Here is a 21,183-nt window from a genome sequence, read left to right on the forward strand (position 1 = left end):
CAATCACTGCTGCAAGAGTGTGTGCAGTGCCGTAGTGCTCTAGCACCACCAGCAATGCTAAGGGATTGTTCTTTGCACCTCTGCGATCTTCCATCTAAGCTGGTGTAAGCAGTGTCTTTCCAGAGACTCTGTGGCAATTTTCCCTGTGCTCCCACACTGCTGGTCTCATGACCTTGCACCTGCAAAGCCCTGATACTGCTGTGGTAGGTTCTCAAGGGAAATAACTACCACTCATGAGAAATGTCTCACTTTCCTGAACATTTGTTTTGCAGATTTTAGTTTATACCAGAGAAAACCAAGCACAGTGCACAGGGTGGCTAACAATCACTTAAATACTTGATAAATGCTATCCAATTATACACGTGCACAGAGACTTAACAGCTTATCAACAGGCACACTGAGGTTTTGTTAGTGTGCTCTAAACAATGCTAACACCATCACAAGAAGCAATCAATAGAAAGTATGAGCAGGACCCGATGAAAAGTATATGCTGCTAGGGAAAGCGTATAGCCCAAAAAGTTGTCCTTGCCATTATCATTGCCACCTGCTGCACTACAGAGAACTTCAGAGGAGGGCATTCACCTGGGACATCACCACTGTTCTTCCCAGTCAGCTACTGGGGAATTTTCCCTTACCCGTCTCCTTCTTTTTCTCCCTCATTTCCCCCCCGAAAAATAACTTTCACACTTGGAGCCAATGCATGCCATCAGCTATAGACCCCATTAATAAATCTGAATGTAAGCCTGTTGCATCCTGCTCTCTGCTCCACCACTCCCAGATGGGTATCCAGACCAACCTTTGCAGAAATTCTTGTCCTTTGTGGTAGGCATGGATTGTGGAGAGACCCTGGATGCTAGATGTAATATGAGACAGGAATGGAGACTGTGTGATATTGTCCAGACGTTTGAGCTCTCGAATAAAGACTCTGGAAGGAAAGAAGCACTATTAAGTGCATGTACAACCACCACATGCCAACCACTACATTGATGCATATATACTTCAAGAAGCCTGTGTCCTTACTAATAGGTCAAAGTATCTTTACTTTTACTCAATGCAGCTGATGCACTTACCTAGACACAACATGCAGAACCGTGAACAGGACAATGAGGGGCCCCACTGCCACCAGGAACCAGGGGAAAACCCCAGAAATCACCCCCACACAGAAGAACACAAGGATGACATTCTGGATGAACATTTCTGCTTGAAATGGCAAGCGAACATCAACTGGAAAAGATGAGGGAAAAGAGGAAGATCTTGAGTACAAAAAGTGAAAACAACTTACATAAAGCAACTCAGTTCATCTGTACATCATCATCGACAAGGACAGTGATTTCTCATGGCTTCTTCAAATTAACAATGTACATTTTCATTCGGGGTGCTTTTATCTTCTGAGATGCCAGTAGCCTTTTCAGTTATTCCCATTTGCAGTAATAGCACTAATGCAACTCTGACCTTATTACCACCTTTGCTGCACATCACCTTCACCCTGACACTCTAGGTTCCCCTGGCAATAACTGCTAAGCGTAGATGTGCAGTCTGTAGCACAAAAGCAGCTGCATATTTTATTCTTCAAAAGTGAATGGACAGACTTGAGACATCAGCTGCCTTCTAGAATCATAACTCAGGTATGTCCCAACTCCTGCTTTGTCTATTACAAGTACATATTTGGCAATAGATATAGGGTATGATCACACCAACAGCAAGAGACTGGAGAGTATTAAGGAGTTAACTGGGAGGTCCAAATATGGGATTTACAGAGCATGCAGTGAGAGATACCTTCATCCATGTCTTTGGAAAATCTGTTGAGTATCCGCCCAGTGGGTGTAGTGTCAAAGAACTTCATGGGGCTACGCAGAATCCGTCGGAAGAGCTCATCATGGAGCCTTGAGGATGCTCTGAGAGTTCCCTGACAATGCAGAAAACATCAGTGTTATGAAAGAACGTTTGCTTTCCTGTCACTGAACCTCCCCTGGGCACCAAAAGATTCTGTTGATTTTCTGTCTCCAACCATAATATTTGTTTCCTTGCGTTCCATCCTTCCAACCACTGGGAGGAAGCTATTAATTCGAGCAGAAGTTTAACAGAAAGCATGGTGCAGCCCCATGAGATGACTTACGGAAACCTCACAATCCACGATCTGACTTCCTCTAGTTTAAAAGTCTCTCTTGGGAGGTGACCAAAAGAACCACAGTGACAGCAATATACAGAAGTAGGAGGAAGGGCGGGAGAAAATGAAGAACAGCAACATTGGCACGTACCTTTACAAAGACAACACCACGAACAGCTTTCAGGATCAACATAACTGCCATGGACAGTGCATAGATGCCAGCATAGTAATGCATATGAGGGTTATCTTTCATACTGTTGCTTATGACAGTATCATTTCCCAAAGTCACAGTGGTGTTCTGCAGAAAATGCAAGGTTTTGGTGAATAGTTAGTTAAGACATGGATTAAGCATACACACACTATACGTGGTAAAATTTAACTGTCTTGTGTCCCCTCCCACCATATGCAGTATTTCTAAATAAAGTACTTCAATAATCTTTGAGTACTTCAGAAAGTTTTCCCTAGCAGAAATACTTGACTTGCAGATTGACCCTTTTCCTACAGTATCTTTGACAATACTACCACAATACCTACTTCATTTAATTCCTAATCTCTTATTTCATGCTTATTATTTCTTGTTTTCTTCTGAACACCACCAGATACTTGCATACCAGCACTCTTATTACACAGCAATATTCACCTTGGATACGCTGTACAGTCTTCTTATCAAAAAGTTGTTATTTTCTGCCAGTATGCAGTAAATTCTTTACTGTCACACTGTCATACATTCTCATTCTTTCTTTTAATCTTTAAGTATGTTTAAGGATCTCATTGCTTATTTTAATATCGTTGGCCATCCACACTTCGTTATTTCTTATCTGAGGTTAGTAGTTTGCTCCCTCCACCCCACTCATCCCCCAAAAAATCTTGCAGTTATATTTGAAACTTCAAATGCAATAAGACTTGCAGTCAAAACCTCTAGAGTGGGAAAAGTCTCAAACCATTCCAGCTCATCACAATCTTCAAAGCAACTCCCAAAATTAATTTGACTTAAAGCCATATAGTTTAACAAGATTATCCTGTTTGATGCAAGGTCACATTCAAACGAAAAACAGCACTAAAATAGTAATTCCTCCTGCAGCTGGTTGGCCCCTTTCACATTTTCACTTCCTTTTCTCAGATTAACCAAGGCAAGGAACAAGAGGGCAGTGCAAAACCACCTGAGCTATATTCTTACTAGCGGAGCTCACTAATTCTTGGAGATCAACACTCTTGGGGAGATGACCTCCTGGGGAGCCTTACAACTTGCTTAAATTAGGAAGCGCCATTTGGTCTCATAAGGCTGGTTTGGATTAGTCTAGGAGAGCAATCCCCCTCCCATTAGACACAAGAGAGTACAAAAGCTATTTATCTTACTCCACTGCCTTGCTTGATCCAGAAACTCAGCCACCAGTTGCTAAAAGCTGTACTGCCCACATTCAGCACAAACAGTGCCATGATGATGAGGAATGCAAAGGGGCCTCCAGCTGCCTGAATGTAGATACCATAAACAGACCAAGGGACAGAGCCTTTGCCTTTCTCTTCCAACTGGACCAACTGGCCTGTGAAACAAAAGGAGGAAAAGAAAGGGGGAGTGAGGAAAAAACTGTTCCATGAAAATTTCTGTAAGTTTGTGAATATACACAAAACTAGTCATCTTCAAAATGTACAGAAAACTTTCAAAAATACAGAAATTACTTAATACGTAGAACTTAATGATTCAAACATTTTTCAAAGCGTCACACTTCCTTGCAGAATCATTCACATCATAGTACATCTGAAAAAGCGTAATCAGCACAGACTTAAATATTAGGCTGGCATCAGCCTCGCTATTGTTTTTTAAAGCCCGCTGTAGTTCGAAGTTAACATTAAACAGAGAGAACCACAAATCAGAGGTCAGACCTTCCAATTCTTCATACATAAGTACCATGTCCTGCCCAGGACTCTGCAAGTACCAAGCCACACACATTACCCCTCTTGGGATAGGAGGGAGAGGCAGTGTGGGGGACAGTGCGCTGTAAGCTCCTTTATGCCAATGGCATCTGACCAGCAGCAGCCTGATTGAACTTAAAAACATTGTGCAGGCACCCATATTTAATGAATGAATTAATGTTCAGTGCCCACTACCTGTGCAGTATCAGCCACACTGAGTGGTCAGGACTTGAGAAAACTTCCAAAAGCTGGGAGGTACATTCATACTACACTATGAAAGCAAATGTTTTGATCTTATTGGTGCATAAAATAACTACAGCCAGAAATCTGATTACATAGTTACCCTCTTCCTTCTTTACAACTTTCTCCTTCTTCACAGACCCTGTTTTGGTACTCTTATCCTGGGGTCTTTTCAGTGAACTGTTTGTGTTCTTCTTTATATTAATCTGCAGGAAAACAATGACACTAAACATAACAAGAGTAATTTCCTTTGACATTTTCATATCTGAACCCAAACTTTTTATAAGCTGCCTCCTAAGGACAAAGGTTTTCAACAGCTTAGCATTCACATCAAGGAGGATATTAACTTCACCGTTACTACAGATGACTGCCAACTCTGGTGGATTAAATTCTCTAGCTTGGTTAATCTCAACTGCTACCAATCTGTACTGGTAGTGTGCAAGTTTAATTTCCAGAATCAGTGATACTATAAGCACACATGGTAGAGGAATGACACCTGTATTACCAAGAGACAGATGTAATCCCCATCCCTTCTAAAATCACAGTTGTAATTCACAACTGCAACTCACAATTTTCTTAAAAGTCTTTTTCCCCAAACACTCTAGGTACTTCACTGAGGAAATCTCTCATTAAATGACTCTAGAGATGAAGTCAGGTTAGCTTAGTCTTCCAGAAATCAAATGTCCAAACACCAAACCGCACATACAATTACTGTTCTAAACCCAGCCATCTTCCCACAAATGGAAGTTATTACCTGTTCAGAAACAGCCTACATTAACTGAAACCCCCTACACACCATCTTCAGGGTCATCTTCCCACACTATGTGAAAAGAGACATCTCACATATGTCAAACCACTGAGAATCTAACTTTACCATCCATTTCTTATCCTACAGGGAATGCAAATTAATGCTCCTTACAAGAGCTAGTGTTCACAGGGAGACAGTGAAGGTCAGTCAAGCATGGAGACAGGAGAATCTCATCTTAACTGTCATTATATTAATCTTAAAATGGCAGAACTATAAGCTTCATGCCTCAGAAAGGATATGCAGAGTAATGAATGCATTGTATTGTTTTGCTTCTTTCACCAACATCTCCCTGGAGAAAACTTCACCAAGCACCTTCTCTGTCTGTATATTTATTCCAATGCTACCTTGTCAGAAACACTTTTTTTTTTTTAAATGTCTGCAGCCTGTGAATAACAAGCCTCTCAACTCTTAAAAAGAGAACTGCTGATGTGCTCTGTAATCTCTTCTTACTAAGAGAAAACACACACAAAACTTAGAGAAGTAAATCATCAAATAAAAAACATCCAAGTTGCTTACTCAAAGAATAAAGGGAATAACAGGAGAAAAGTGGTAAAAATTTAATTGCTGCAAATTTAAATGAATGTCCTACTAAATGGTTCTTACTATTTTTTCTAGATTTACATTTTTTCCATCAACTAAAATACTAGAGCATAAATCCAAGTTTCCAATTACAGCCACTGTCTCATAACAGAAGCAATGTTAAGCAGCCATTTTTTTTTCTCAAAAGCCCCCAAACCAAAGCATTTTCAGCTACATTCCCAAAGTACTGTCACATCTAACTTTTGACAAGTTGTGTCACTTTTGCTGTGCCTCCGTCACACTCTATGTGGAAAAAAAAGTAACACAGCAAGAATTTTTTCAGGCAAAGGTTGGTCCAGGTCTGTGCTAATTTGGAGGTAAATTAAGAAGCAAGGTATACAAGAAACAACAAGCTTCCTGCTCTGAGCATCACCAGAGGAGAAAATACATTACTTTCATGTTCAATTCATGATGTCCATTGGCAGAGTCCTCTCTATTACACATTTCCTAAATACTGTGACTGCAAATAAAAAGTGCTAACAAAGCACAGATTATTCTGCATGAAACCTATTGGTCAGATCAAACATGAACATGTGAAGGCATTTTCCAGTCTTCCAACTATGTCATTTGGTTCACCTCACCAGAAAAGTCAACATTCAAAGCACTTTAAAATAAACAAGTACCTCAATATGTGGCGTCTCTCCCAGCTGTAGGTTATTAAAAATAGTTGCATAGTCCCCATTTAAATTCATCAGTTCCTCATGACTTCCTCGCTCAGTAATGCAGCCCTCTTTCATGAAGATCACTTCATCGCAGTCAACAAGATACTGGAGAAAATAGCAGTAAGTCCAAGTCTCTATCATTACGTCCAGTAATCAAACACACTCCCAATTAAACCCTTTTCATTAATTTATAGACATCTGCACGTAACATGCCTCCTCCCATGTAAAAAACATCTTAATTTTCAAAGGTCCTGCATTGACTAGAACATCATGATTACTCTCAAGCTACACAAAGTTTTTATGTTCTATCAAAACCAATCTTTAGCCAAATGTTACCAGTCACAATCAGACACCAAGCACCACTGGCATCAAATAAAGAATTACATTGTGCTTGCCACTTATTTGCAAACCTAGCCTGTAAATGTAAACATGCATCTTATAGATGGACAGGGTTGTCCTGTAACAGCATTTCGAGGAAGTCCAAGAAAAAAACTATGAGAGATGTAGTACCTGAAGCTGATGAGTAATGAAAAGGACAGTCTTTGATTTCAGGTGCTTCCTTATTGCACTGTTAAAAATGTGATTTCCAACATGAGCATCTAAGGCACTAAGGGGATCATCAAGAATGTAAATGCTCCTGTCACTGTACAGGGCTCGAGCCAGACTGATTCTCTGACGCTGTCCTCCGCTCAGGTTAGCCCCTCGTTCACCAATCTGTACAGACACACACGCATTATTTTATTTCTACAGCACCATGCAACATAGATACTCAGAGCTCAAGAGGTGACCAGAATGAAGCAGAGCATATATATTATACATACATAGATGCACACACCCCATAATATTAGATATTGTTCTAATACATATATATATATTCTACTTCAGGTGTTCACGTCTTTGTTATACATTCAAACTCAGGGTTAATATACATGAAATGTGACAGTACTTTTTTTGTTTATTTTACTTTTTTTATATTAACATAGCCATGCTTTTTTCTTAGCTATTTTAAATGAAGTTCAAATACATCCTGTTAAGGTAGATTAATTTACAACACAAAAAAACCTCCCAAACTGTCAGTATCTGAGTCAAAATCATGACACAACTCTCAGTAGTTCAGGGCTTGCACTGATAAGCTCAACTCAACATGGTGCATTCAACAGCTTGGCTTACAAGCGTACCAGACTGATGTTCCCCTCACTCCAGTCTAGTCTGCCAAATCAAAACTCTTCTCCATCTACTGATTAGTTTACTACAAGCAAAACTTATACCTCTGTCAGGTCCCCATTTGGAAGGATGGCTAGATCAGGCCTTAGACAGCAACCATTCAACACCGTATTGTATCTAAAGAACAGTTAGAAAACCAGTAAGAACCAGTAAGTTACTTCCCCCACATACCTAGCTAGTACAGCATCATCTCACTTTCTACACCAATATCCGACATTCCTGCAGCCTAACAAAAATGATCTGCTTTGGATTCCCAGGAAGAAACTGAGGATAATGATTAATCACCTACTTCTGAAGTACTGTGAAGGTAAGGAGGCAATTTCTTTCTGGGGACAGCTAGCACAGGCCACAGGCAAGGCCCTCACTGCATCAAATGCCAATACCTTGCAAGCAGCAGTTGTGTTTAAAAAGGGCAAGGCCAGGACAGCAAGAGGCTGCACAGCAGCTGCTAAAAACAGAGGTCAGATGGTACTCCTGCATGAGGTATAGCCCTCAGCGCAAATGAGTGATGACAGATGCATGGACAGCCATCAACCACAGTGACCATGGGCAAGAGAGGCAGGCTCTTAAGTCTGAGACTTAAAGGAATCCTGAAGATAGACCCTAAAAGGATACACAGGCTTTAACTGCAGCGTACTCTGCATTAATTTTCCCCCACACTCTGGGCAAGAATTACTAAGCTTTCAGGAAAATCAGCAAACAGTTCTGACAAACCTTTCTTCATCATATTCCTTGCCAAAAAGAATGTTGTCCCGAAGCGTAGCATTGAGAATCCACGCCTGCTGGGCCACATATGCAAATGTTCCACTTACTGCAACGCTACCCTCCAAAAGGGTCATCTGAAATTAAAGGTAAACTCTGAAATTATGCTATTCCATGCTTAGAACAGACTTTGCTCTGCAGAGTACAAGTAAGTGAAATGGGAGACAGGAAAGAGAAGAGCAGAAGTGTTATCTCACAGTTTGTTACCTGGTGTGCAAAGAGCCAATCTCACACACAGAGCTGAGATACCATTTATTGCATGTCTGCGCAGAGATGGGTGTGCAAATCCACAAAGCTAGCAGCACCTCTCAACACACAGTAAAACATTTTATACACTTGGAACAATTGTTTACAATTACGTTTAGTTACATTTAATTCTCATAGGTTCTAGCAAGCCTCCCCTCCATTTAAAGGTACAACATTCTGGTTTTTCACCTCCCAATTCTTTAGAGAGGGGGCTTTCTTTGCTCGAGGGTGGATCTTTTAGTATGCCAATTAGGACAATTCACATATAGTTCAAGTAATTTTCTGTTTGGTCTCATTAACCATTTGGTTCTCCTTGAGCTTATCTTGTTATGTCCCAGCTTGACAGAGATATGGCAGCTATTCCTTCTCCCAAGGCCATGTCTTGTTAAGTATTTGTAACATCCTCTGTTTTTCAAATTCTTTCTTGTTTTTCATTATAGATATTTACATATTTTGTCTAAATTTCAAGTTAACAGACTGACCTTCTATTAACCACATATATGCATATGTCTTATCTAATACTGAGCCCATCAACTACAGAGGCAGTCAAAACAGAATTTCTCACCTGTCCTAAAATTGCTGAGATAAGTGAAGTTTTTCCACTCCCCACACTGCCGCAAATTCCAACAAGTTTTCCCTAGACAGAAAAAAACATAAGTTATGGTACTCATTTCTTACACTCTCCATCCCTTTCAGAATTTGGACTACCTTCAGTACCTCCGAAGGGACAGCTGGACATTAATGACAGCTGAAAAGGGACATAACAGACAAAAAAAGCAAGACGGTCAGTATTTTAACTCTCAAATAAAGATATGATGAATATCATACCAACAAGGAATGCTATCCCACAGTGGACTAATACTGAATCAACTCTACAGGTAAAAATGAATGTATTTTAAGATCATCTCCCTTTTGACCAGGCCTGATACGGGCCCAGGGAATGCTGCACTCAGCAAAAGGCACCAACGCTTGCCTGAACAGAATGCACCAAGATGCTTTTGAGAGTGGTAAAAAAAGATGTAAAGACAGAAAGAATGAAAGAAAAGCAGAATTTAGGATATATGGGTCCAGTAAATCTCCCTGTCTATGAGATTCAGTTTGCTAACAAACACATACCAAAAAAAGGCTAGAATTCAGTCACTTTGAAGTATGTCTCTGAAAAAAAAAAATAGATGGGCGAGCTGACACCCATATTAAATAATGAATTCATCAAAACTATTTTTGTTCCTTTTGTAAAAAAGGTAAAGTGGATAAAAGGATATATAGCCACTTGTGGAACACATTACTGGCTTCTCATTTGCAAACTTCTGACAGAAAACTAGACTTTATATTTTCAACTGTGTGCTCTTTTTTTCAAGGCTGTTTTTTAAAGTAAATGCATCCTCCTCAGAAGTTTAAAATATAGGGGGGTTTATAGTTTAAAATAGTCTAAACCATCCCACTACTCATCTGACTATAGAAAACAATTTAACCACAAGTATCTTGATAAATACATGGATCCTATTACTACAACACCCAACTGCCAGACTGCAAAACTGTTGTATTTGTAGAAGATGTCATATATTGAGTTCAATGCTTTTTCTCTGACATTTTACATGCTTTTACCCATCTCGGAATGAGAATTCCAACTGCTTCTAAACTCTTGAAAATCTCTGTACAAAAATTCTCAAGGAAGAAAACCACACATTCTTCAATGAAAAGCACTGTTATGCTCCATTAGAACACCTCATCACCTAAAAAGTTCACAAAGAATATAGCTGAAACCCTGAAAAATTATCAAGCAGCTGCAGGAATACACTATCCACCAACACCCCACTGATAAATAACCCTGTTGCCCTGCTGATTCTTCAAGCTTGTATACTTTACTGAGAACTAGAAACAGCAAAACCATCACATAAATGTGAAACCTATACAACCTGCAGTCATTTCATAGGCTGTTTGCAAAAATCTAGTTTGCTAAAATGGCACAGCTGTTTACATCAAGATCATACACTGCATCCTGGACACCGCAGTTGCTATGGATATTACAGGAGTGCACAAAAGCAATATGCTCCATTTCATGCAAAAATACACCGTGTCCTATTCCAAGGGACACATAAAAATGAGGCCTTTTGAAAGCTCAGATTTCCTCCTTTCTTCTCTCACCTTTTCTATCTCCAAGTCAATGTTGTAGAGAGTCCTCTGAAGCCGAAGATTAACCAGGTGGATGATTTTGTTCTCCTCTTCAGGGCTAGGATGGTCATCATTGTCCACTAGAAGATGGCCCTTCTGCTCTGCCAGCACAGCTTGCTGTCCCTCATTCTGTAGCTTCATTTTCTCTTTCTTGCCCTTGGTGATTTTCTTGTCTTTTTTCACTTTGGGGGTCAACTTTGGTGAGCTCTGGACGCTGGCGTGGGAGAAGTCCCAAGCCAAGGTAGCATTTTTCACCTCTATCGCGGTGTGAGGATTGGCTGGTTTTTTCTTTATCATATGAACCTCTTCCATTACAAATAAACTCTGATAGGAGTTGTGAGAGAGGTGTAAAGATGAGACACCTGATCAAGACTGGGAGACAAGCCTATGGCACACTCACGCAGCAAAACACATCAGGCTATATAGTAGGAGGAAGCTGAAGAGCAAAAGGTAGCTCATTAGTGTAAACTAACTCCAGGCCTGCTAAGTGGCTGGGGCATTCCTGGATGTGGTGGAAGTACTTAGATACACTAAGACTTTTACAGCACTGCAATACTCTGGAAGCAACATCAGAAGGGCTTATTCTTTTAACACTGTTTGCAACCGCAGCTCTGTAACTTCCAGATTAAAAACAAGAGTAGAATACATGGGTTGGAGTGAAGAGGTCATTTTAAGGGAAAGTGACTGACTTGTCCTGCACACCAACTCATTATGGAAAGAGATGGAATGACTTTTAACTTCAGCTTTTACCCTTCAACATTTCTGCCGGGAAAAAAGTCATCTCTCACAAGTTTAGCTGATCTGTCTTGGGCTGCTTGGCAATAAGACGACATTAAGTCCATTGTATCACGTTTTCCACCACATCCATCAGTATTTACAATCAACACAGATTAGGAAGAGATTTTTCACACAGTTTAATTACAAGATAAAAAGCTTTCCACTTACATAATTTATGACGTGAACTAAGAAGCCTTTTGTAATTAAAGGCTTCTCAATTCTCTGCCTTATATACTCTTACAATTGCTATGGTCAAATCATACATTCGGAAGAAAGGTCACACTCATTTACAGAGCCAAAAAGCCAAGTTACATTTTTACTGTGATGTTAGACTATCCCCACCTCTTGTTATACTTCCTACACAGATTACCCTGTTTACAGTCAGACTGGAAGATAATCACAATTTCCCCTGTCCTTGTCTACCCCCACCCCCAAAACTCCCTTCAGCACATTTGGATTTAAGAAAGTCTGGTTTAGGGTGACTCATGAGATGAAACAAAGATGCTCCAAAGCAATGGGATCTCAAAACCATTCTGCAGTTCCTATACTTCTCACACCCAGATTTGTTTCATGAATGCACTGCACAGAATCCATGTATCTGTCAATGCTTGTGGAATCCTATTTGGAAACTTCTAAAATGTCCAATGCACTATTGTCTTCAAGAGACAAGACAAAATTAAAAGGTCTGTCTTCCGAGTTCATACTAAAGTACACACAGCACATTTACTTCACAGGGGTTGAAGGATGAGGTAGGGCTGTTTGTTATAAGGGGTTGAATTTTCTGCCATAAACTCTGTTTTGTCAGATCACAACTGCATTTTATTCACCTACTGGAGTTTCAGTCATTTAATCTAGTCTGGAAATACAAAACCTCAGTTTTTTGTTACTACAAGCAAAATTCTACTGGTTTCTGCAAAGCTGCCTACATAATACATGATATTTTTCCAGAAACAGTTTCATTAGCAAAACAAAGTTTCACTGCAGATATACTGCACTGCCTTCTCATACAGATGGGTCTTTAAAGGGAGTTTAAGAATCATTATGCTCTGAGTCATCTAGTCCTGTACTCTTATCCCTTACAGTGGCCAACATAAAAATCATTAAATAATAATATTTTGCTTCCCACACCGGTATTATCTTAAACTTCTACTATTCCTTCACTAGATTTGTATCTCTACCACAAAATACAATGATCTGCAGTGCTAAGTGTAAATAAAAAGAACTCCTCAGTCATTAGAACATTACCTTCCAAGTGTTCCCTTAGTATCTATTATACACATACAACATTCCACACATAGTTAAAATGGCAAGGCCAAACGCTGCTTACCTTAAATCTGTCAACAGAAACAGATGCCTCAGACAGAGACTTCACTGAGAAAGGTGTTACTTTTAGAGCAAAAGTCATTGAATTAAAGACAGTGACCACTGTGAATGCCTAAAAACGAGACAAGACAGATTATCACATTTGGATGCAATATGCTAACTCCAACCTTCTAAAAGCTGAAGTGTCACAACAGCAATTTAAAGCCATAGAAAAGGCCCACAGTCCAAGAATAACTATTTAAATATTCAACATGTTCTCAAACAGCCCAAAAGAGCAGATCTGCACAACTCTTTCTCCCGTGCTTTGTAACAGACCAAGACAGACACTTCAGTGTTTGCAGGCCTACCGAAAGCAGCAGCTAGCACAATCTGCATTAGCCTATTACGTGAAGACCTAAGTTCAAATCCTGTTGTAAGCCATTTGTGCCGCTTTCCATCCAACCATGCTGCAAAACAAAAACATCCAGTAATCCCAGTGCCCTATCTGAACAGCAAACAGGAGTGCTCATCTACGTTCAGCTCCAAACCCATTCTGGGGAAGGTCAGGACTGAAACAGCACTGAGAGGTTTTCGTGCAAAATGTAAGATTACATCTGTTGCTGTCAGACCTATCAGACGTTCTCTGTGAGCAAGGCTACAGCCTGGCCCCACTGGCACAGCCACAAAGCAAAGAATACGATAAAGAGAAATGACTTAGCAGAAAAGGTACTGTAGCAATATTGTAAACAATATGTTCAACACCAGTAAGTTACCTGAGCTGCTGTAAGATCGTAGCCAAGGATCATGTGGACAGAAAAGGTCACCACGCTGGCAATGACTACAACTATGGGAGCCACACCCACAGTGATGCTCTGGAAGTAGCCTGCACGCTCTAAAATTTTACGTTCTTCCTCACGAATTTCTAGAAATATAAATAGGGGCACCACATTTGAAGGAGGATTTGGAGGGTACATACACAGCTGATGCTACCATCAGAAATAGAGTAAGACAGGCCTAACTCTACGCTTTAGCATTTATCATATTATATATATACCTTCTCATAAAGACCACAGTTACAGACAGGCAAACTGTAATGGTCTATAAATCTCCGTAAGAATAGAGGTCTTACTTTATTTTAAAATGGAGCAGCTAGCACATTTATTAAATTATAAAAAATGGAACAAAATTCTAAAAATTAAGATTAGTGCCAGGACACAAACATTATTATGCTGGAAGGCAAAGCTTCAGAAGCAGATCTGTTCATCCACCCTATCATGCATAACAAATAGGAAGCCCGAAGGATGAAAGCGTTACCACACTGCAGATACATCAACACCTATGGTACTAAGCTAGGAGGATGCACCAGGCTACTAAAGCAATAGGGCATCTGCACAAAAGGAAATATTTACAGATTACGTGAACTCACTTTGAACGTTCTGAGAAAATGGTTTGACCCAGGCATACATTTTAATGAACTTAATGTAATTAAGAACTTCATTCATCTTTTGCACACGTTCATCTGTTGTTGATACACATTTTCTTCTGAAATAAGCTGTGAGCCGTGACACAAACATCTGAAACAAAAGGCAACACCATTAATGGCAACTCAGAAAGAGCAAGTGCATTCAACTCCTAATTACCAGAGAAAGAGGATTTGGAATCTGAAAAAGGGATTCAGGGATGGGGCAAAGTGACATAAAAGTCGGGCTGAAAACACTATTCATATCCTCCCATCCACACTGAGCACCACACTCACAATACCAAGTTTCAACAAAAATAAGATTTGTGAAAATAAGGCTGTGCACTTTTACCAGCACTGAATAGTACCAGTTTTAAGTTTTTTAAGCACCAAGACTACAAACACATTAACCTAAAAACACACCAAGTTGACCCTCATAGCAAAAGAGCAGTAGAACCCATTTTAGCCAGCCTTTTAACCTGGTCCCACTACAAGGCCAAAGAGCAAGCTGGACTTTGCACAGCCAGATCAGTTTCTACCATATGCCAGTGCTATGAAGGTGGTAACACAGTTTTAACACTTTTACTAAAACAATCTAAAAATAAATAGTTTTTCACATGTTTCTAAATATCTGCTGCTCTTACGTTCATCCCATTCCTGGTCTGAAATTAAAAATCAACACACTACTTCAGGAAGTTTTCACCTCCTTGCCCTTCTTCATACTCCTGCAATGTCTTTAGAGTCCCCACCAATAGAGAAGGACTGCTGAAAAGAACTGGAAAAGATGATCAAACTCCACTCCTCATTCTCCTCTTTAAAACAGAATTCCCATTATTTTAATCATTACAATAGGACCAAAGTGGACTTTACAGTATTCAGCCTCCATGCTTTTTTAAAATTTGTATCATGAATACAGTGACAAATCTTCAACAGCCTTACAGGGCATTTTAGAGGCAAGAAGAATCTGGCTTGAACTAGCCTATTTCAGAGCTCAGCAGAAGTAGAGGCAGGAGTAACTAATAAAGAACACCCTCTCCCAGATGAGGTGCTTTTCAACATCTTTTGTTGAAGTCAAGAGCAACATGCTCAAGCAACAATGAGCTCCTGTACAGAAACTGAAGGCAAGTGTCTTTCCAACCCTGACCGCAAGCACCTGAGCATTCTGGAGTTTAATTTAGCTATGCATATTTATCTCAGTCAAATCTATCAGATTTCCTAATTTTCTTGATCATTTTGAGCTTCCCGTTTCCAAATCTCTGCTTCATACACCATCTTCAGAAACACGTTCAATAACATGCAGTGCCATAAATGGGACTAAATCTAGCACATTTCAACACCTATTCACAACTATACGTATGTCTGCCCTAATAAAAAGGAAGTAAGTCTTAACTCTTTCGAACTCACCATTGCTGGGTAGAAAAGGATGAAGACAGCAGAGCCCAAGAAGCCTGTCGGACCCAGAATAATCACATTATAAACCATTCCTAAGATGGCCACAATAGGGCCCCCAGCCAACAAACTGCCAACTGCTGCAGCTTCAAACATCCTCTGACCATCATTGGAACATACATTTATGAGCTGAAAAAATACGTAACATTATTTAGATAAAAGGCACAGCTCATTCACAAAGGAATATAAATGCATATCCCTTTTCACACTGCAATTACCAAAACAATGTTGCAGCTTACCTCTCCAAGAGACTTCTCCTTTATGTTCTTCAGCTTAAGAATTTTTTTAAACGCCATTGTCAAGATAGCTCCACGTAGTCTAACCCCCGTGCGGTAATTCAAAGCCCAGGTTAGTGCAAGGGACCAAGATCGCACTATTTCCGTCATAAAGATGCCAAAAACTAAAAACAAGCTGTACTGCAGGTTGGACTCACTCTGTTGGGTATACTCCAAAAGGTGTTTCACAACGAACGCCTACAGGAAGAAATGCAAGCTTGCATGAACACCCCATCATCCCAGAAGACCATGCAACAACTTTATGTTAAGTTAGAAATAAGCAGGCTACTTTGATTTTAAAAGAGCCATTTGAAAGAGAAAACATCTTCTTTCTAGAAGTAAAAGGTGTCAATACAAGAAGTACTGTAACACAAAGCCCTGCTGAGAGCCAAGCACTGAGTCAAATTTAGTAAGTAAAGAGTTTAATTTGGAACCATATTCCTCGCAGTACACTTCTAATCTTCCGTGTCTTCTAACTTAACATAAATCTGTCAGTTAGCTGAAAGCAATGCATTATCATATAGAAGAGTTTTAAAATATAGTCACTACTACTTATACATCTGCACACATAAACATTCCTTTACGTGACATTAAGACCTTTTTTATTTTATCTTTGGTTTGCTTCAAACGTGCTTATTTGATAAAAAGGAACAATGTACCTACAGTTGTAGAGGGGAAGAGTGAGAAGGACATTTGCAAAACATTCCTGGAAATAAACATCAGCAGTTTAATAGTAAAGAAAAAAACAAGCAAAAAGCACAAGGTACGCAATACCACAAATCATTGGGGACAGGGGAGGAAAAAAAAAAAAAAGACAAAAAAATTAACCGTTCGATCCCTCCCCATACCCTCTCCCCCCAAAAACATAAACACTTTACCTCAGGAATCACATTTCAAACATCACCTGCAGAAAGAGGACAGCCCCCAGAACCACCGATTCCCACATCCAGCTCTTTGTGGTCCAACGGCACAATATAACATCATACAACTCACAATCACCAGCAATATTAAATACTATTGACTGCGAAACAATAGGCTTTTATTTGAAATAAAGTGCCACCTTAAACGGTAACATCTCAAGAACACTGTACAACAGGTAGAGCATTGTATAAACATACAATCTGCACATACAGGATAATTATAAAGGACTAACATCTAACAGTCAGTCTTAGCCTGTAACAAACTAGATTTAAAACTACGCACAAAATTATAAAGATACAAAAACAGAACAGTATTTGTTCATGAAGTCCAAAAGAAGTCAAACTTGCAGGTGCCAACAGAGAAGGCTTCTGAGGCTGCACAAATTCTGAAATCTGGTTTAAAAGTATCCTACAGTAAGGCTTCACAGACAGCAAAAGATTTCCTAGAATGTTTTTCAACAAATGATGCTTTAAGATACTGGTGCTTTTGATATGCTAGTACAGAGCAGAGAATTACCTTTGCCCACAATAAAAAGCAACAAAAAAATCTGAGACCAAAGAAAATATTTGAGAAGCCTTTCCCATTCATAGTCCGTTGAAGTCCTCTTGGCTAAACCAGGTTTTGCAAATAAGAGTTCTGTATAGTTTGAAGAGAGAGGAAAAAACCAAAACACCCCACTACTGCAGCAAAGGTATGATAGCTATAGCCCAGCACCAAGTAACAGAAAAAAATGGAGATCAAATTCATCTGTTCTGAGGAAAATAATTCTGCACATCAGAACCAAGGAAACATGCTGTAAATAATTTTGCTCTTTCGTTTTTCACAGGTGTGAATTAAAGCCAGATGTCCGTCAGGTTCTAGAATGGCCACTGAGAAAATTTACATACCAATCCCTGAACAAATGTGAGGAGCTCACATTCACAGATCTAATGCATTCCAACTTTCTCCTTACTTGGATTTAGTTTTACATCGACTGTTTGGACCACAACTGCATACAGTTGGTTTGCAGTTACTAAGGAGATTACTGACTTCTTTTTCCAGTATTCAATCCAACGTATGCAACCGAGTCACTGAGCAACTGGGGTTAAAATTCCCCTTTTTCCTCACGAGCTGTAACTCAGCATGGTCGCAGACTGCAAGCATTTTCTCGCACACCACAGCATTGCTGAAAGTCTCCAAGAGAGGATGTATAAAGATAGCAGATGTTTCCTGGGGTCTCATTCCTCCCAAAACTTTTTAGTGCAATTTTTCAGCACTATTTTATAGATTCAGCATCTCCCGTGATGAAATAGAGACCAGTTTACATTATACCCCCATATTATTTTTTTTCCGGAAGAAAGAAAAGAGGAAACAGCAGATTAAAGGGTTTTGAAAAGGGAGGGGAAAAAAAGTCACACAGAATTAACATTTACATCTGAACACATACTGTATGAATTCAAACTAGTTTAATGACAAGAATCCAGTATAAAGTTATTTACAAAACAAGAAAGTTACAGTACAGAAACTAAAACTCAAGCTAACGGGGAAAAAGGAACTCCTGCGACTATTACCGTAGTAGCTGGTACTAGCTGCTTGGCTGTCTTAAGCATTCCCATTGAATAAACATTACCTTACCTTTGCTCTTGGCGTTCGCTCTGCCCAGCAGGACTGTCTCATTCTGACGCAGAAAACAGCCATCCTGAAAATTCTGAAGAACAGCTTCTGTCACTGGTCCCACTGCAGTGCTGGCATCCCTGCTGCAGCCAGCGTGCGACAGCACGGGGCAGGCTGCAACTGGAGCCAACTGGGAAATTGGGAAACTTACCTCCAGCAGCTTACCACCCCCCCCTCCAGTAACTGACCAAACTGTCAAGCTGTACTCCACTAAGATAGCAAGTTTCCCCATCTCCCAAACAGGAAGACTAGCTCTGAACAGTTGCAAACATTGTTCAGACCTGGAGTTAAACCGATTATGTTTAGTAATCAAAAAACTTCTTAGCTCCTCAACCCAAACTTCAAAGTTTTGGTAGCTGACCAAATGGCAGCAAATATTCACTGGGAATAAAAGGTATCTCACCTATACTAGTACATTCCAATGGCTCTTACAAGGCAGTCTGACACATGCAGCTGTCTCACCAGGTTACCGGTCTGGATACTGTGCCAGATGCAGAATTTATTAAAATAAAATTAAAAAAAAAGACCCTTGAAGGATCTGTCTGATATAAAAAAATCCCCACACAGGAAGTCTACAAAAACTCCTTTCCAGTTATAACCATCACAATGCTCAGCAGCAAAGCCACAGCTCTTGGCTGGCATTTCAAGGTCATAGACATTCTATTAGAATTTTTGAAGTTTAATATAATATAATATAGTGTTTAACTCCATTTTTATAATTTTCACAAATACATGAGGTCAAGTCAAGTGCTTTTCCTGATCTCCCTTTTCACCTTCAGGTGACTGAAAGGATGTAACAATACAAGAAAGCACTGATACTTCTGAGGAGACAGCACAGGCATATCTATGAGGCATGCCATTTTTGAAAACAGGGAGGAGGGATGGTAAAGACTTTTTTCATGCCAAATGATGGAACCAAAAGGGAATTGTTCCTTATTCAGAAAATGAATAAGGTTGCCTATAAATGGCCAAATGTCCACAGATAATTTTAAATCACCCAAATCGAGCATCAGTTGCAGCAGTAGCCCCCAGCTTAGTCAAGCTGGTTTGTTTTTCTCCCTCCCCTCCCACTCTCTCATTCAGCAGTTCAGCTGAGGCAAATGGAGAAAGTTACACTACAGAAATTAGGGGCAATCCTGCCACAAGTTCTTTGCTAAAGCTAAAAGCAGCTACTAAAGCCCTGTAGTGAAACAATGACAGAAGCTCTTCTTGGGGAAAGCTAGCGCTGTTAAAACCTTAATCATGATTTATTGTTAATTGCCAAAGTATGTTCATATATTTTATAATACAAGCTACTATCAACTATTACCAAGAAAATAATATCACAGAAACATTTATTGTTATTCATATTACATGAAACAAGGCAAACTTTAAAAAGGCTTAAAAAGCAGAACATATTGATAAGACATTTAAAAGCAGGAAAACATTTTAAAAAGACATTTCACCTAACAGTGCACCCAAGTGTACTTACCCAAGAAATGAACCTTCAGCTTACCAGCACACTGAAACGTGTACTACTAGCAGTAATACTGCTCCTACTCCTCAAGGGAAATGTGTAGAGAATAAATTTAGTCAAAATTTCAACTGTAAATCTGCACAGCACGTGCAACAAACAGGTGACAAAAATGGTGTGAATGTCAAGTCCCATATGTTGTTATCTTCATTACGACCCATAGCAACAAACAGCAGCAGTTCCTAGAGGCAATAACATACTCTAACACTTCTACATGAAACCTGTCTAGACCATTCTCTGTAGGATCAGCAAAGGCTACACCCACAGACTTCTTGAAACCTGCTCACATTAGTTTTTAAGTAGTACTCTAATAGAATTGTTTTGTTCCACTTCTTGAAGACTGTGCTATTAATGCCAGTGATCTACAATTAGTGTTTTACCTAAACTGAATTTTATTCCGAGATAAATTTACAGAATTGCAAAAAGAAAAAGAAAACAATTAAAAGACCTGCACATAAGAACTTTATGCAAAAAAAACACATACCATTTAAGGAAGAACGTTAAACTATACTCAAAACCAAAGAGAAAAACCAAGTGTGCATTTCCTCCAAGATACCTAAACTCCCCCTCCCTTCTCCAAGAACTTGCCTCGGTACTCAGCAACTGATCCACCAGCTGTCGGAAACCTATCTTGGATTATTGAAATCACTTTGGAATTTTGCCCCAAAATTTCTAGCTAGTCAAAACATTTAAGTGATTCTACAATGAAACCTTAAGATTTTACAGTTGGCCATGAGATGGAGCCCTCTGGGGTTGTTAAAAAAAGGATGGATATTACTTACTGGTCCACTAAAACCCGCAAGCTGCGTGATCATCAGACACACTATGGAAATGACGAGCCTGGTGCGGCAGAAAATCCACACAACCCTCCGGAGAGAAGCATCTTCGGGCCCACTTTCTTTCAGTTCTTCCTGCCACAATCTCTCCAGCCTAATAAAAACAGAAGCCTTGCGTTAGGAATTTTTCATGGTAAGAGAAGGTACCATCTCATAGGTACTTCTTTGTGAAAATCCCAAGCACTTCCTAGCTCAGAGCAACAAAAAATTGGTATCAACTAGATATGAGAAATAAACACATGGTACATTTTGTGAGGTAAAGAGAAACATCTGCACCTTGAAATATC

General features: G+C 39.7%; 1 protein-coding gene across 11 annotated transcripts in view; it reads right to left on the bottom strand.

The window, feature by feature from the left end:
- ABCC5 (ATP binding cassette subfamily C member 5) overlaps positions 1-21,183 on the bottom strand; it is a 52,153-nt gene that overhangs the window by 14,946 nt on the left and 16,024 nt on the right. For 6 of the 11 annotated variants that reach the window (XR_005830721.1, XM_040613588.1, XM_040613587.1 and 3 more), the window contains 18 exons: positions 20,843-20,990; positions 15,938-16,171; positions 15,654-15,827; positions 14,217-14,364; positions 13,564-13,712; positions 12,816-12,923; positions 10,685-11,035; positions 9,105-9,176; positions 8,246-8,370; positions 7,576-7,648; positions 6,818-7,021; positions 6,269-6,412; positions 4,362-4,464; positions 3,464-3,648; positions 2,259-2,405; positions 1,777-1,906; positions 1,071-1,224; positions 797-925 (listed from right to left, as the gene is read on the bottom strand). Coding sequence is in view for 9 of the 11 variants with exons in the window: in XM_040613588.1 (XP_040469522.1) it covers positions 797-925; positions 1,071-1,224; positions 1,777-1,906; positions 2,259-2,405; positions 3,464-3,648; positions 4,362-4,464; positions 6,269-6,412; positions 6,818-7,021; positions 7,576-7,648; positions 8,246-8,370; positions 9,105-9,176; positions 10,685-11,035; positions 12,816-12,923; positions 13,564-13,712; positions 14,217-14,364; positions 15,654-15,827; positions 15,938-16,171; positions 20,843-20,990 (2,778 nt within the window). In the remaining 2 variants the exon portion in view is untranslated. Of the gene's footprint in view, positions 1-796; positions 926-1,070; positions 1,225-1,776; positions 1,907-2,258; positions 2,406-3,463; positions 3,649-4,361; positions 4,465-6,268; positions 6,413-6,817; positions 7,022-7,575; positions 7,649-8,245; positions 8,371-9,104; positions 9,177-10,684; positions 11,036-12,815; positions 12,924-13,563; positions 13,713-14,216; positions 14,365-15,653; positions 15,828-15,937; positions 16,172-16,632; positions 20,991-21,183 lie in introns of those variants that run through there. The other 5 variants (XM_040613592.1, XM_040613591.1, XM_040613590.1 and 2 more) reach the window with 4 other exon arrangements.

The sequence above is a fragment of the Falco naumanni genome, chromosome 13 (assembly GCF_017639655.2).
Source record: "Falco naumanni isolate bFalNau1 chromosome 13, bFalNau1.pat, whole genome shotgun sequence".
Lineage (NCBI taxonomy): Eukaryota > Metazoa > Chordata > Aves > Falconiformes > Falconidae > Falco > Falco naumanni.